Genomic DNA, 16,682 nt, shown 5'->3' with positions numbered 1-16,682 from the left:
TACAAATACTGCTATAATAATTGAAGAATTTAATGGTAAATATCTAAGTGTCACGATACTCACTCAACAGTGTGTGCAGAAGTTAAATAAGAAATTTGAAAACACAGGAAACGCTTTAAATACCCCGAAGTGTGGTCGCCCACAATCAATTTGCAACGAAGAAAACCTGAAGACAGTTGCTCTTACTTTTGTAGTCAGTCCCAGTAAATCGGCTCATAAGGCATCTGCTGAATCGCAATTACAATTTAAGCCATACCATCCATCTTTACTCCAAGCGCTCCACAAGGATTATTCCGAAAGGCGATTGGAATTCTGTGAGACAATAATTATCTGCTCAGAGGTTGATCCAAAATTCTTGTGATTAATTTTGTGGTGTGATGAGGCATGTCTGAAACTAAATGGATGCGTTAATCTGCATAACTGCGTGTACTGGTCAGATGTAAATCCTCATAATGTAATCCAAGCAGAAATCAATGTGCCTGGTGTTATATGGTATAGGAAGATATTTCGAGTACTGCACTGATTGGTCCTTATTTTCTTCAAGGAAATGTTAACTTGGAAAGTTACGGTTGCTTAGTTCCTGAGCCCAGAAACAATCATCTTTTCAATATTCATTTGCTTATCTGGCAACAAGATGGTGCCCCAGCACATTTCGGTATCTAAGTTCTAAATTTTTTTAAATAACACATGTAATGAATGGATTTGCCGTGGTATAATCGATTGGCCTGCGCGCTCGCCAAACCTGACCCCATGTGATTTTTCACTGTGGGGTATTATAAAGGAGACTGTGTATCCTTCAAAACCACAAAATCTTGTCAAACTCAGAAACCTAATTAGAAATGAATGTAAACTTGTAAATAACGATAAACTTTTATTGCTACAAATTTGTAATTCTGTTCTCAGTTGTTGTATGAAGTGTATAAAAAATCAAGGTGGACATTTCAAACAACTGCTATAACATTACATCCGGTAATATATAAGTAATTTCATATAATGAATTTGTTTTCTTCCCTAAAAGTGTTTTCTTCAATTAACCTATAACGCCTTTAAATTTCTCTTCTGGGGAAACTGACATATGCGCCACCCTGTATGTATGGACATTGGTTTTATCATTCGCAAAATACACCTTGTAAGATTTCTTTAAAATTTGTGAAAAGTATTAACCTTAAATTCAACAATTCAAAGAATGCAGATTATACAATTCAGTACCTGTGAAGTATTGTATTTATTAAATAAAATACTTCCTTTTTTTAGTAAATATGACTTCATTACTTTTAACTCCTTGAAGATGGCTGTGAAATATATGTGAACCGAAATGAATACTACTTTGATCTTTATTCATGATACTAGGGGCACTGAAAATGACAAATAGCACACCAACTCCGCTGACGCCTGCACTTGCGTTGTGTTTGTAAGCATCACTCGCCCTAGTGGAAGTTTTATTGACAAGTACAAATTACAAAAAGCGAATGATTATGATGGTGTTTACAGTGATATTACTATTCAAAATGAACAACGAATTGACTCACTCCGGGTGTGCCGTCGGCCATGACTTAACTTCCCCAAAAAATCATTTTTAGATGTTTTTGATGATTAAACCAAGATTTTCCCAAATAGCAGATAGCATCCAGGTGACTATCAGACCCCGATGTTGATGATATTATCATTCCAAAGTATTTAACCCGGAAAACTTTCTGAGTGATTTGCCTCCCAAGTGAATAGTTTAAATGTATCATGCTAGCCCGTTGAGTGAAAGAAAGCACTGTACAATTAAACACATTCAAATTCATTTCAATATCAAAGAATCATGTTAAAATATTGGTCAGGTAGGATGATCTTTGCAATCAAGTTCAAGTCACCTTATAAATTTTAGTGCTGAATCTGCAAAAAGTAAAATCTTGTGTTTGATGACAAGAACCAAACTATTTTAAAAATGATGAAAAAACCCCTAATTGTGGTAAAAAAAACCCTGTAAAAATTACCCCCACACCCCTAATTGTGTTTGTTGGGATTCTCTGACCCTCCCAAACTAAGTTTTGGAACAAATTTTCTTTTGGTTTTCCAGAAAATGCGACATTGAAACACGTTTTAGAATGAATTTGGACAAAATCGGACACCTAAAGATATTACAAAAGGAGAGTCCTGGTACCTCCCCAAAGGGGGGGAGTAAAATATATGTGGTATATTTACTGTTGGGCATTGGAACACAACTGCAATATTTTTTAATAAACTGGATTATGGGGAATGGGCTGACTCCCAGAGCATAGGGTGACACTTTTATTTCAAGTTTATTAAATGAACATTTTTATTTCTGACTCACATTTCTATTCATTTTGTTCATAAAAAAGTAGTAACTACACAATTATGGTTAACAAGTAATCTTATCAAATAGAAAAGATTTTATTACATATGTATAGTCATGTTAATTGTAAACCTAGAGGCCAGAACGGCAAAATACATGTTTCACCTTACTAACCTGTTGCTATTGTCCTCCTGTAACAAACAAAATATAAAGTTTCAATGGGTGGAAATGACAAATAACAAAGTTATAGAACATTAGAATTGGAACTACTTTTCTCGTGCAGAGTAATATTTCATTGTTCTAAGGATGTCACGTGGTCTTGTCATGACAGTAAGTCAACCTCCGATTGCTGCTGCTGACATCAGCCATTACGCCACCTTTGGATACATAAAATAACAGTAGGTAATGTTGAAAACTTGCAAGAAAAATTTTATATTGTTTCCCTCAGTAGGACAATAACAATGGGTTAATAACGTAAATCTCCAGTTTAAAAATAATAAATTTAAAACAATGCATAGAAATTTAATGAAACTTTCAACGAACCAATAACTTAAATAGTGTAAAAAACAAACATAAGTTTAATAAGTAAACAAAACTAATGTAACTACAACCTCGTATTAAATTATTGTTATTTTATGTGTACAAAATGTGATTTCTTTCTCAATAGTGTAAGGTCTCTCAAGCTTTTTTAAAAGTAAAAATTTGTTGATGTTAAATTATTTGTTTTTATTATTGCTTGATGTATGATTATTGTTATATTTATAGTTTTTATTTATAACTTTAGGCTTTGTTGTTTTTATTATTATTTAGCCTACTCGTGCTTCATGTATGATTATAATTTTCTTGTTTCACTTGAACATTTTCCTTAAATTTTATAAGATTTCATTATGTATTGCCATCTTGTACATTATTATATGTTGTATAATGGTGTTTACCGTTAATATATAAATAAATAATGCATCCGGCACTTTTAAATAAGCTAAAAATAACTAACTTATAGCCCATAACTTTTCAATTTTTACTGTTATGTACTGTATTTTTAAACAAAACACTACAGAAAATGCAATATTTTGACCTATTTAAAAATAATAAACGTAGGCTATTTCTACTATATATAAAGTTTAACATGTCTTTACTACCTACATAACCTTGGAAGTGGCAAAATTTACTTACAACTGTTCATCTTAGGTTCAAATTTCTTTTGTAAAACCTTTGCATTTTTAGTCTTCATATTATTTTTCTATCCTAAATTAAATACATCTAATTATTTATGGAACTTTATCTAGGCTAGGTACGAAAATTGTATACAACAATAGGCCTAAATCATGCAGATTAAGTATTTACTAAGAAATGTTTTTAAATTTTTGCAATATGCAAGAATCAAGACCAGTAAGCCTAATTTTTATGTTTAAACATTGCTCTAAATATATGATTAAGAACAAGACAATTCAAGTAGAAAATTAGTACATACCCCAACAAAGAATTCAGTTCTTTTGGGGATAAAGCCATGCTATCAATTTTAATATGAAGCACTCTTTAAGTACAAGAGAACTTTAAACTTGAATAAAATATGATACTGACGAAAATAAACAATCACCAGACTAACTAATTTTACAATAAAACAGCCATAAATTTTACTCAACTAAACAACAAAGGTTATGTTGTTTCATTTTCCCACCCACTCGTCTTTGAGTTTTTTTCAGTCTTGCAAAGAGCCTGTATAGGCATGCCAGAAAATTAGACATAACGATTTCACTGCTCAGTGCTCAGTGCTCCGTAGGGGTTTGTGCACGCGCGTGCTTGTATGTAGATTATGTGGAGCTTTAGCCTGAAACAGGTTCTTCCAATGACTCTATGAGAGGATAGTACTTGCATCTGTTTGAGGATTGCGTGATAGAAATTTCAGAGGTTAAGCTAGTTTTGATTATCAATTGACAGATAGCTACTACCATGTTTATTATTCAGTGTTGAAATATATTGTAATTTTCCTTATATGTGTGACGACCTTACGAGACCTATAGGACTAAACCGATAAATAATACACTAAATGGTCTCCATCAGACAATTTAAATATTATATTTCACTTTCAATGATATTGATTTTCATTTTACATAATATTTAAGTGTGTAAAACACGTGAAATATAATGCAGGCAGTTATATTAGAATAAGAGATACAGGAATAGAAGAATACAATTTCGTATAGTGAATTAATTTAATATAAAGGTCAGTTACGTTACCAATAGATCTTATATATTTCCACATTCAATACAGAAACACAGTTTTCTCTGTAAACAAGTAAAATTTTGTTGTTTGCGTCTGGGACTAGTCATGTTGAGTGGAATCTATCCCAAGAACCAGAGGCAAAAGCATTTGTTCTGGTAATCACTCCACGTAGATACAAATGCCTTAGTATGATGTATGACCTAACTAAGGCTATGTATGACACTGTGTTTCATGACGCTCTGTTGAACAAGCTCTCTTTTTATGGCTTTAATGACTGTAGTATTACTCTTATAAAGTCATATCTTAGTAATAGATACCAGGCTGTGAAGCTGAATAGTGTGTTGTATGGTTTTGAGGCAGTAGAGCACGAAGATCCACAGGGTTCTGTTTTAGGCCCGTCTTTTTTAATTAATTACATTATATGTTGATGAACTGGAACCTTTTGTTACTGACAATAATGTGGATTCTTTGAGACAAAGTAAGACTTGATGGTGCTTCTAGTAACATTCAGGACTGGTGTAACGCAAACAGTCTCTGTCTTAATGAGCAAAACACAGATTAAATTTTCTCTCTCTCTCTCTCTCTCTCTCCTCTCTCTCTCTCTCTCTCTCTCTCTCTCTCTCTCCTCTCTCTCTCTCTCTCTCTCTCTCTCTCTCTCTCTCTCTCTCTCTCTCTCTCTCTCTCTCTCTCTCTCTCTCTCTCGCTCTCTCTCTCTCTCGCTCTCTCTCCCTCTCTTCACCTCTCTCACTCTCACCTCTTCTCTTTGTCGTATGTGTGTGTTATCTGTCGTTTTCCACAAAAGGTAATAGACAAATTATAAATGACCAGGATATATTACGTGTACTACCCTTATTTTGGTGAATTAAATTTATAACATTTAGTACTTCTTATTAATGACAAAGTAGACTCAGAATAATAGTCTAAATACATTTATATTTATAATTTATTAATACTTGTGTGACTGATATCGTACAAAAAATCTTTAAAAATTATTATTGTTATGGTTTCTGATCATAATTATATATATTTTTTTATTAAATAACCACTTTTTGCGGGTTTTAATATTTTAACATGAATATACTAATTATACACGTGCAGGAAGAATAACCATACAAATACAGGAAGAATGGCTCTTTTAATGTTCTCTGTCAATGAACTTTACTCCAAATCTTTTAAAACTGTTGCAACGAATTTTCCTTTCTTAATATATAAAATGTACGCAAGGCATTAAAGAAACAAATTGCTATTAATTTAGGTTATATGCATTAGAGATAAAACCAAATTAATATTTGACTGTTTTAGATTTCAGCGACCCATCAAAAGTTCTTGAACGTATGATCTTAATTATTTAAGTTACTGATGATTTGTCTACACTGGAGTGAAAGATATAGAATGTCTTTTAAAAGGAACATTATATGACAAATATACCGGTATTTTGAAAGTTATATAAACATTTTTTAAATATATACATCAGAATAAATTATACAAGTGCAGGACTCGATCTGCAAATCAATTATATGGCGGTTCCAATTTGATTCGCTTGGTGTCACAGGAAATCAAGTTTCAATACAACGTTTAGGTTCTGTATGAAAAATTGTTGTTTTGTTGGTAACATACATGGACATAAAGTTCTACCAAAATACGTATTATACCAACATGAAATGATAATACAACAAACACAAACTCCATGTGTGTTTTTATTTTTAATATATTTATATAGCTATTTTCAACCTTAAATAAAGAAATGCAATTTTGTATTTTATTCAATATTCTTAAGGGGGCAATGTACCCAAAACATATGTTTTTTAATTTCTGCCACTAATTAATCTTTTTGTTCATTAAAGTGTCTCCCTAGGACAGGGTTTAAAGAAAATATATTATTAACCCCCTCCCACCACTCTTCATGGAAAGGGAGGGGGTTTTTCAAGAAAATTAGAATTCTTGTTTTACACCATAGCTGCTTTTGTATTGCACCTATTCCAAATTTTTAGATATTTTTTAAAGCTAATAAATAGCCTTACAAAGTGTAGTATGGAATTTGTGTAGTTATCAAAATAGGTAAGTGACATTTCATTTTAATTTTTTCAAAAAATTATAATTTTCTATAAATGGAAAAAATTATATTAGGAGTATAATTTAAAATATACTTGATCCCATACTACACTTTGTGCACTATATATTGAAGATCATATGTACAAAATATGAGGTCTCTATGCCAATAAATAAAGAAGTTACGTTGTAAAACGTGTTGGAAAACACGGAAAAAACAAACTTACGGGAAAAGGCAAAACACTTCATATGTTTATTATATATGAAAAGTAAGACTATTTACATAATCATTGTTTTTGTGTTTAGTGTAAACATATTTTACACTTAAAAGAGTCCAGCCCTTCTTTTTTTAATTTCTTTTCTTCCTTTTTCATCTTTTTCAATTTAACTTGCTGACGGTATTTTTTAAACTTCAAGTTTTTCTTACTAATGTTGTTTCTAGAATATTGATTTTTAGTTGATTGCTTCATGACTAAATCAAAACTAATATTCTAAAGTACTAAATTGTTCAACAAAACACAACAAACGCATGTCATTCACAAAGTGAGGTTAGAGTACAGTAACTGGAACTAACAGCTGATCACTGACAACCGCTAGGGTTGTTGCAATATGAGGCTAGTTCCGATATTTGCTATCGATATCAATAACAAGCTTTGATATCGATACACCGATATTATCGAATCCAAATATCGATATCCTTAATATCGACCGATATCGATAAATAAGGAAAGGGGAATGATTAAATTGGTGTATACAACCTTTGATTGTATGAGTGTGTGTAACTAGTATAATCAAAGATACAACTTACGAGTTCATTTCCAAAAAAATGTTTTTAATACAAGTACAACTTAATACATTAAAAAATACCATAATTAAAGATAAAAAAAGAAATTCCTTAAATAATCCTATTTATCATTTTCTAACTAAGAATCATTTGAAGCACAATTATTAAAAAACAATTACCATAATAAGAATAAAAATTACAATTTTAAATTTCAATATAAATCTATAAGAATCTAAACTGGGTTTTAAGAACAACACTTTCATTTTAAAAAGCAACTATATTATATATGCTTAACTGAACCAAGCATCGTCTGGTTACTTTTTACTTAATCTCCAAAGTTAATTTCTTTGCTGGCGTTGCATTTAACAACTGAACAAAGCAAGTTGTTTGAGTTTTGCTTTCCTAAAACTAATAAATCCAAAATAATAAATAATTACAACTTTTCATTCAGTATGATATCAAAACCCCGATATTTGTACATTTCTTCCGATATCACGATAATATCGGATAACTTATATCGATATCAATATAGGATATATCGAAACTATAATATCGATATATATTGATATCGATAATATCGCAACATCCCTAACAACCGCTGATTTACTGAGTGATTAGCACACATAAAAAAGCTGGGATCTTAGTAAGTTCTGAAAATATGACATTCTAATATACTGAATACAGCAATAAAATACATTAGTAATGAATAGTTATATGATATATTATGAATAGGTATATGATATGAAGCTTGTCATTTATTATAACCGCCTAGAGGAGAAAAAATCAGCTCTACACGCTAATAGATTTTATTAAAAAAAAAAAACACACACTTTTGACAATGATAATGCAAAACCAATAATTTATTATTGTTTCCAAACATTTTAGAAACTAAAAAATGAAATAAATTTTTGTTTTAGAAAAAATCAATTTTTTGGGTACGTTGCCCCCTTAAAGCGTTGAAAAGGTTTATGTGGTTTATCTGTTTGTTGTAATTTTACATTTTTCTCAGATTTCCAGCGTTGCTTAATGTTATTATAATTGCTCATAAAACTGGTTGTGGGCGATATATCCTGATTGTATTAGGCCTACTATGTCAGCAATCCCGACTCCATATGTCGATCCATATGTCATATCATAGTGAAAGTCTTAATAATTTATAATGTAACATTATTTTACAGCATATTTCCTATTATTTTTGTTTGCTGTTAGTTGTTATTACAGTAAAATTAGTATATACAGGAGTCCTTTTATTCTATCATACTGCTTTTAGATGAAAATTGAAATTATATCAGCTGTAAATCAGACGACTGATCGAATAAGTGGAAAGTATAGTGGATTAGTGTTTAAAAACAACAATACAGTAAAAGCAATGTAGAATATTGTAAATCACCTAAGTTGAACTTTTATTGTTGTACAAAATGCTTATGGTGTTCTAAATCATTTGATAAATATTTAATCGCCACTTTTACATTTTGAATTCAACTTAATTATTGGTGCCTTAAGTTTTACACAATATAATATTGTTAATTGTACTCGCAGTGATTTGAGGTTAGAGGTAAAATTGTAGCCTAGACTGCAAATTTGAAAAGCGTTAGTCTTAAATGTTACGTTTTTGTGTATTTTATGAGTAGAAATGCATTGGACCTTAAATTTAAATAGTAATTTTTACAAATGGAAAATAACAGCAAAGAACTGTATGCCCTTCTTGAAATGTACAACAGTGATTCAGCATCTGACAATCCAGAATTGGTTGTATTTCCTCAGAAAAAGAAGAGGTTAACTAAACACAGGTATTCTGATTTACATACAGTTTTGTCAAAAGTTGAGCAGGAAAGTGTAGAACTAAAGACTATAGTGTATTTGGTACTGTAACAATTTCAATATGTCTGAAGTTATGACTGTAGCTATAGAATTTATATATTTTATACACTTCAGAATACCTTTGGATAAATGGTATCTCTCATTTCCACAAGGTATTGTTCAGCTGTATCAAAATAATTTGTAAATTTAGTTGTTTTTAGGCCAATTTAAGATGTTGAATGATTCTGATTATCTGTAGTGGGTTCTATTCTTTACATTTCCAATATCGGGATAGGGAACCATTCCACAATGTTTTGGAGGGTAGGGTACGATAAGCGGACCTGGTTTTTTTTATATCGAAGAATGTAATCATCGATACCTAATATTCGCATCTCAAATCCTAGACTATCAATCGTTATAAAAGTGTCTGTAGTCCGCAACAACAAAAATACGTTTTAAATTAAAATGTGAATTTAATATTAACACAGTTTATTTATGCTACAACTAATTAACAACTATGCTACAAGTTTAAAATTTTACATAAATAAAAAGAACTTTTATTCTGAGTGTATTTTTTCTTATTTCTGGTTTACAGAACAAATCACTATATCTTTTTTCTAAACTATAATTAATAATGGCTATGCCTGAGGCTGTCATAAGTATTAATGTTCTCCAGACTATAGGACTTAAAACTAGCCTAACATGCAGCTTGTCAGTACCCCCACATACCATTTCAATTTGAAGCATATTGAGTTCTGATGATATGAGATTTGTGTTCAAAGCATGTCAAATTGGAAATGTTCACACAGCAAATGACTTTGTTTTTTATTCTTTAAATTCTATATGTGTTGGCTTAACAAGGTGTTGTTGTAAGTGAATAAAAAAGTAAAGTATGAAAAAACTAAAGATTGCATAAGATGCAGCTATATGGATTGTGATAGGCTAGATTTTTCCTGAATCAATGACCTATCAGTCTGCTTAAAACCTGTTAAGTAGCACCGGGTGATGTGACCAGAAACACAGGTTGTTGTGTACTATGTAATATAGTTTTTAAATTGGTATCAAGTGGCAAACCACCAAGCACATCCCACACACCATTGCGAGTGTATGTATCACAAATTCTGTGGTACCAGATGTAGAGTTTTGGTTTAATTCAGCTCAGTGTGGATCTGCTAGAACAGTAAGGTACCATACTTTTGGAGCCTATCACTCAAGCGATAAATCTGTTTTTATCAGTACCTTCTCCACTGAACCTTGCAAACGAGTTAATTGTATTTGAGAGATTGTTTTTTGGTAGATTTATCAGAACCGGAACCATATACTTTCAAAATGCCAGTTTGGTTTTATGAAAGGAAAATCATTCTTTATTAATTGCTCAGTGTTTTCCTTGATCTCTTCAGTACCTGTGACCATGTCAATAATGCTGTTTTGCTTGACAAATTACATCAATATAGTGTAAGAGGTGTTCCACAGAAATGGTTTCAATCTTATCATAGTGATCAATATCAACATACAGTAGTAACCATTATATCATTACAATTTATAAAAATTAAACATACATACTGTTTAAAATACAATACAGTAACATTAAAAAATATTTACACAATTTAATGAAACTATAGCTCATCTAATTTAATCTCTTTAAAATTAGGATTAAGAAATCGTGTGTTTTGCAATGTAAGTAAGTATTATGAAGATTTTTGGGTACTTTGGGATTATAACGACCACACCAGTATGAAGAACACAAAAATATAAATTTATAGAAACAAACATGATAGAATGTAAAACAACTCTTTAATTACAAACTTACAAGCATTTCCAGGTATTGTGATCGGTATTGTTGTCGCTGTTATCTTATCTTTTTCGAGAATCCTGATTACGTCAGGCCGCGCGGCATCACATGATTTGCACGGTACATAATTGCCTTTCCATTACAATTCAATGTATATTTCTGATCAGACCCTCTAGAATTTGATATTTTACTGATAGGTACTATCTCGAGGGATGTTTTTCTTTCATTGACATCAGCGCGGGCCAGAAGGTGCTGCCGAAGCCCGCGCTGATGGCCGGAGGCACTCGCATTTTGGGTGGCGGAGTGTGATCAAGAATAAAAACAAGTGTTGAGTGTTTTTTCAATAAAGAGTTTAGTTTTAGTTTGGTAATGTTTGTTTTTACTGAATATTTGTGTTTGGAGAAATGTAGAGGTAAAACACGGAAGTACAACAAAGCGATGCACCAGCTGAACGGGCGGCGAGACTCTGCAATCACGTTATCTACTAGACCGCTCGACTTTGACCTCTGTCTGAGGATGGGGAGGGGTTTACGATAAGACAATTCCTGTTTTATATTGACGAAATATTGTTCTACGCTAATCTAGTAATCAGTAGAAGCAAAATGTCAAATAACGATTCATGTCTGGGTGTGGTCGGTATAATCCCAAAGTACCGATTTTTTAGTTATGATTAGGCTAGAATAGTTTGGTATAATTTTATATTTACCAACTTACATTAAATTTCATAGTTTTAAATCTACTCAGTGTTGTTCTACATTTGTATTAGTACTTTCTGACAATAAAGTGCTTTGATTTGGTTTATATATTCTAACAGTTCAATTGTAAGAGTTATATTTTATCTATGGTACAGACGGAAACGGGTCAGCTCACATGGTGTTGCGCCCCAGGTGTGTGGTGGCCGTACTGTTAGTCTCACCCTGGCCCTCTCTCTCCTGCTCTGTTGGCTCCTCACACTCACATGGCTTGCTGTTGTCCTAAACGCTCAGATACAACATATCGATTCTACCGTCCAGTCAGGTTAGTCTCACTGTCTAGCCCGTATTATATAAGCTCCTCACACTCACATGGCTCGCTGTTGTCCTAAACGCTCACATACAACATATCGATTCTACCGTAAAGTCAGGTTAGTCTCACTGTCTAGCCCGTATTATATAAGCTCCTCACACTCACATGGCTCGCTGTTGTCCTAAACGCTCACATACAACATATCGATTCTACCGTCCAGTCAGGTTAGTCTCACTGTCTAGCCCGTATTATATAAGCTCCTCACACTCACATGGCTCGCTGTTGTCCTAAACGCTCAGATACAACATATCGATTCTACCGTCCAGTCAGGTTAGTCTCACCGTCTAACCCGTATTATATAAGCTCCTCACACTCACATGGCTCGCTGTTGTCCTAAACGCTCAGATACAACATATCGATTCTACCGTCCAGTCAGGTTAGTCTCACTGTCTAGCCCGTATTATATAAGCTCCTCACACTCACATGGCTCGCTGTTGTCCTAAACGCTCAGATACAACATATCGATTCTACCGTCCAGTCAGGTTAGTCTCACCGTCTAACCCGTATTATATAAGCTCCTCACACTCACATGGCTCGCTGTTGTCCTAAACGCTCAGATACAACATATCGATTCTACCATAAAGTCAGGTTAGTCTCACGTCTAGCCCGTATTATATAAGCTCCTCACACTCACATGGCTCGCTGTTGTCCTAAACGCTCAGATACAACATATCGATTCTACCGTCCAGTCAGGTTAGTCTCACCGTCTAACCCGTATTATATAAGCTCCTCACACTCACATGGCTCGCTGTTGTCCTAAACGCTCAGATACAACATATCGATTCTACCATAAAGTCAGGTTAGTCTCACCGTCTAGCCCGTATTATATAAGCTCCTCACACTCACATGGCTCGCTGTTGTCCTAAACGCTCACATACAACATATCGATTCTACCGTCCAGTCAGGTTAGTCTCACTGTCTAGCCCGTATTATATAAGCTCCTCACACTCACATGGCTCGCTTTTGTCCTAAACGCTCAGATACAACATATCGATTCTACCGTCCAGTCAGGTTAGTCTCACCGTCTAACCCGTATTATATAAGCTCCTCACACTCACATGGCTCGCTGTTGTCCTAAACGCTCAGATACAACATATCGATTCTACCGTCCAGTCAGGTTAGTCTCACCGTCTAACCCGTATTATATAAGCTCCTCACACTCACATGGCTCGCTGTTGTCCTAAACGCTCAGATACAACATATCGATTCTACCGTCAAGTCAGGTTAGTCTCACCGTCTAGCCCGTATTATATAAGCTCCTCACACTCACATGGCTCGCTGTTGTCCTAAACGCTCACATACAACATATCGATTCTACCGTCCAGTCAGGTTAGTCTCACTGTCTAGCCCGTATTATATAAGCTCCTCACACTCACATGGCTCGCTGTTGTCCTAAACGCTCACATACAACATATCGATTCTACCGTCCAGTCAGGTTAGTCTCACTGTCTAGCCCGTATTATATAAGCTCCTCACACTCACATTTTTTGCTGTTGTCCTAAACGCTCAGATACAACATATCGATTCTACCGTCCAGTCAGGTTAGTCTCACCGTCTCACTCCTGAGCTGTTGGCTCCTCACACTCACATGGCTTGCTGTTGTCCTAAACGCTCAGATACAACATATCGATTCTACCGTCCAGTCAGGTTAGTCTCACCGTCTAGCCCGTATTATATAAGCTCCTCACACTCACATGGCTTGCTGTTGTCCTAAACGCTCAGATACAACATATCGATTCTACCGTCCAGTCAGGTTAGTCTCACCGTCTCACTTCTGAGCTGTTGGCTCCTCACACTCACATGGCTTGCTGTTGTCCTAAACGCTCAGATACAACATATCGATTCTACCGTCTAGTCAGGTTAGTCTCACCGTCTCACTCCTAAGCTGTTGGCTCCTCACACTCACATGGCTTGCTGTTGTTCTAAACGTTCAGATACAACATATCGATTCTACCGTCCAGTCAGGTTAGTCTCACCGTCTAGCCCCTATTATATAAGCTACTCACACTCACATGGCTCGCTGTTGTCCTAAACGCTCAGATACGACATATCGATTCTACCTTCCTTCAGGTTAGTCCACTCTATTATGTGTAGAAAACTTGGTTGCTCCACAGTGCTTAGAGATTAGTGCACTTAATTGTAGACTTGATGACACAATTAGAATACCTCTTCGCCTAGATTACACTATATTTTGCAGTCTAGGTGTTGCTGATATCGAACCAATGCAAAGAATTTGTTTTGAGTTTCTTTGTCAACGAAATTTTTTGGATCCATTCAAATTAAAATGACTCCAGGTTCCAAGAATCAAGCCTGTGACAGTGTCAGATTCCAGTTGTTGCACTAAGTGGAAGGTGATCCGGAGCTAAACTCAACATTCACATAGAATCAATCCATCCCACCAAAGCTATGCTATGTGGTGAGTCTACCTTGTTACCCCGATAAAGAAAATACAAATACACAAGTCTTGGATACCTACTTTGGTCGAAAAGTGTTTTATTCTAGTGCTTGTCATAGAATATATTTCCTATAAGCAGTCTAAGACAATTCCAGCAGCATAATAGAGTCTGCCTTGTTCTCCTGATGAAGAAAATATACATACAAACATATGACAGATAAGCCTATAATGGCCTAGGGAGAAATTCTACGTACTCCTATATAAGGCAGAAATCTCCATTAAGTTCATGCAACATTCCAAAATAATCATTTAAACGGTTGTGCATCATAGAAGTTTTGTTTTTCAGACTGTAGTATGGTAAATAATGGGTTGTTGTTGAGCCATGTTAGTGTTAATTTCACTTAAGGCATTGGTAAAATTCTGTATCACAATATCAAGAAGCCCAGTAGTTTGGAGTACCTTATGTGAAATCATTCACAGTTTTGTTCATTAAGGTTGCTTTCATAACAGGATTATGAAACATAAATTGTACAATTTTATTCTGAACTCCAAAATATTTCACATAACTTTTCTAATTTTTCTCTTCACAAACAAACCTTAGATTTCAATGAATATTTTACAAATTAAAATTAGCCAAATAGATTTGTGAACAAGTTGTGAAGTTTGGTCGGTAATACAGTTTTTCTTAGCTAAGCACAATAAACCAATTGAGATTTATCGCCAGCTCTGTGAAGTTTATGGGAACAATGTGATTACTGAAGGTGGAGTGCATCAGTGGTGCATTAGATTTTAAAATGGCCAAACTAATGTGCGTGATGACGAATGAAGTGGACGGCTAAGCATTGTAACCGATGAAATTGTCTCTAAAGTCGATGAGAAGATTAAAGAAGACCACCAATTCACAATAACAGAACTCTCACTTCGTTTTCCTCAAATTTCAAGGAGTTTTATTACATGAAATTGTTACACAGAAGTTAGGTTACCATAAATTTTGCGCAAGATGGGCACTGAAAATCTTAACAGAAATCCATAAAAATCACTGTAAGGCTGCTTCATTGTAATTTTTGGACACTTATGGGAAAGATGGTGACTCGCTGCTCGATCGAATCATTACAGGAGATGAGACTTGGATAAAACAATGAATTGCAAAACTAAATTACAGTTTATGGTGTGGGGGCACACACACTCCCCCAAAAAACCAAGAAAATGTATGCAAACATTGTTGGCACGGAAGGTTATGGCAACTGTTTTTTGGGACAGGAAAGGAGTTTTCTTGTTGATTTCTTAGAAGATAGCACAACCATAAATTCTGTGAGATATTGTGAAACCTTGCAAAAGTTAAAAAGAGCAATACAAGGCAGGCTCAGAGGAAAGTTAAGTTAGAAAATTTTGTTTTTGCCTGACAATGTCCAACCACATACAGCAAATTAGACTCGAGAAGTCCTGGATAATTTAAAGTGGGAGGTGTTTCCACATCCGCCTTACATTCCGGACCTTGCACCTTCCCAGCAACTACCACCTGTTTTCAGCAATGAAGACCTGACTTGTGACACAGCGCTTTGATGATAACGTGGAACTGCAAGAAGGGGTGACTACCTGGTAGAAATCTCAGGCAGCAGAAGTTTATAATGCTGGATTTTCAAAACTAGTTCACCGCTATTATAAGTGCCTAAATTTGTATGGTGACTGTATTAAAAAATAGTGTTTTAGTGTCTCTTTCAAATGTATAATATAATACAAGATATTTTATTTTATTTTTTTGTTAATATCAAAACAACGTAATCTACTTTCTGTACTTTATATAAGTAGCACTTGTACTTTGGAAATGAAAAGCAATCACTTCCCAGCACATTTTTAAGATACACACAATAAGAATTTACAACATTTTCATCATCTGGCCACTGTTTACATTGCCTAATAAAATAATTCAGATATTGAGTTAGTGTTCTCACTTTGCACTGTCTGTGGAGCTTATGAGATATATTCTTGTCATGTTGCTCAAAGCAAAATAAAAAGACAGAATGAAGGTGAATATTCTTCTTGTATTAAAAAAATCCATGTATACTGTAAACATCTTGTAACCTAAAATCCTGTCTTTGGTTGTCGCACATTAGTCAGAATAGCTTATGCCAACCTTAATTATTTGATCTCACAGTTTCCAAGTCGATGAACAATGGTCAGGAGAAGTTGGTTGTAACTCTCTTAGTGTCGTCATGAGCTGAAGTGATCAGATGTAGGACTCACATGGGCCAGTCTTCTGGTTGGGTCAGG

General features: G+C 34.2%; 2 protein-coding genes across 3 annotated transcripts in view; one reads left to right on the top strand and one right to left on the bottom strand.

The window, feature by feature from the left end:
- The window catches only part of LOC124355226 (CCR4-NOT transcription complex subunit 11), a 28,356-nt gene extending 24,361 nt beyond the window's left edge, over positions 1 to 3,995 (bottom strand). For both annotated transcript variants that reach the window (XM_046806266.1, XM_046806267.1), the window contains exon 1: positions 3,774 to 3,995. In XM_046806266.1, coding sequence (XP_046662222.1) covers positions 3,774 to 3,811 — 38 coding nt within the window. In that variant the 5' untranslated portion in view covers positions 3,812 to 3,995. The remainder of the gene's footprint in view (positions 1 to 3,773) is intronic.
- A 4,694-nt stretch (positions 3,996 to 8,689) lies between these two features.
- The window catches only part of LOC124355223 (myosin-16), a 72,501-nt gene continuing 64,508 nt past the window's right edge, over positions 8,690 to 16,682 (top strand). Inside the window, exons 1-2 of the mRNA XM_046806264.1 lie at positions 8,690 to 9,149; positions 11,802 to 11,968. Of these exons, the coding sequence (XP_046662220.1) occupies positions 9,031 to 9,149; positions 11,802 to 11,968 (286 nt within the window). The 5' untranslated portion in view covers positions 8,690 to 9,030. The remainder of the gene's footprint in view (positions 9,150 to 11,801; positions 11,969 to 16,682) is intronic.

This window comes from Homalodisca vitripennis, chromosome 2 (genome assembly GCF_021130785.1).
Source record: "Homalodisca vitripennis isolate AUS2020 chromosome 2, UT_GWSS_2.1, whole genome shotgun sequence".
NCBI classification, from domain to species: Eukaryota; Metazoa; Arthropoda; class Insecta; order Hemiptera; family Cicadellidae; genus Homalodisca; species Homalodisca vitripennis.
Note: the sequence above shows the minus strand (reverse complement) of the source record. Positions and strands in the feature narration are given on the sequence as shown.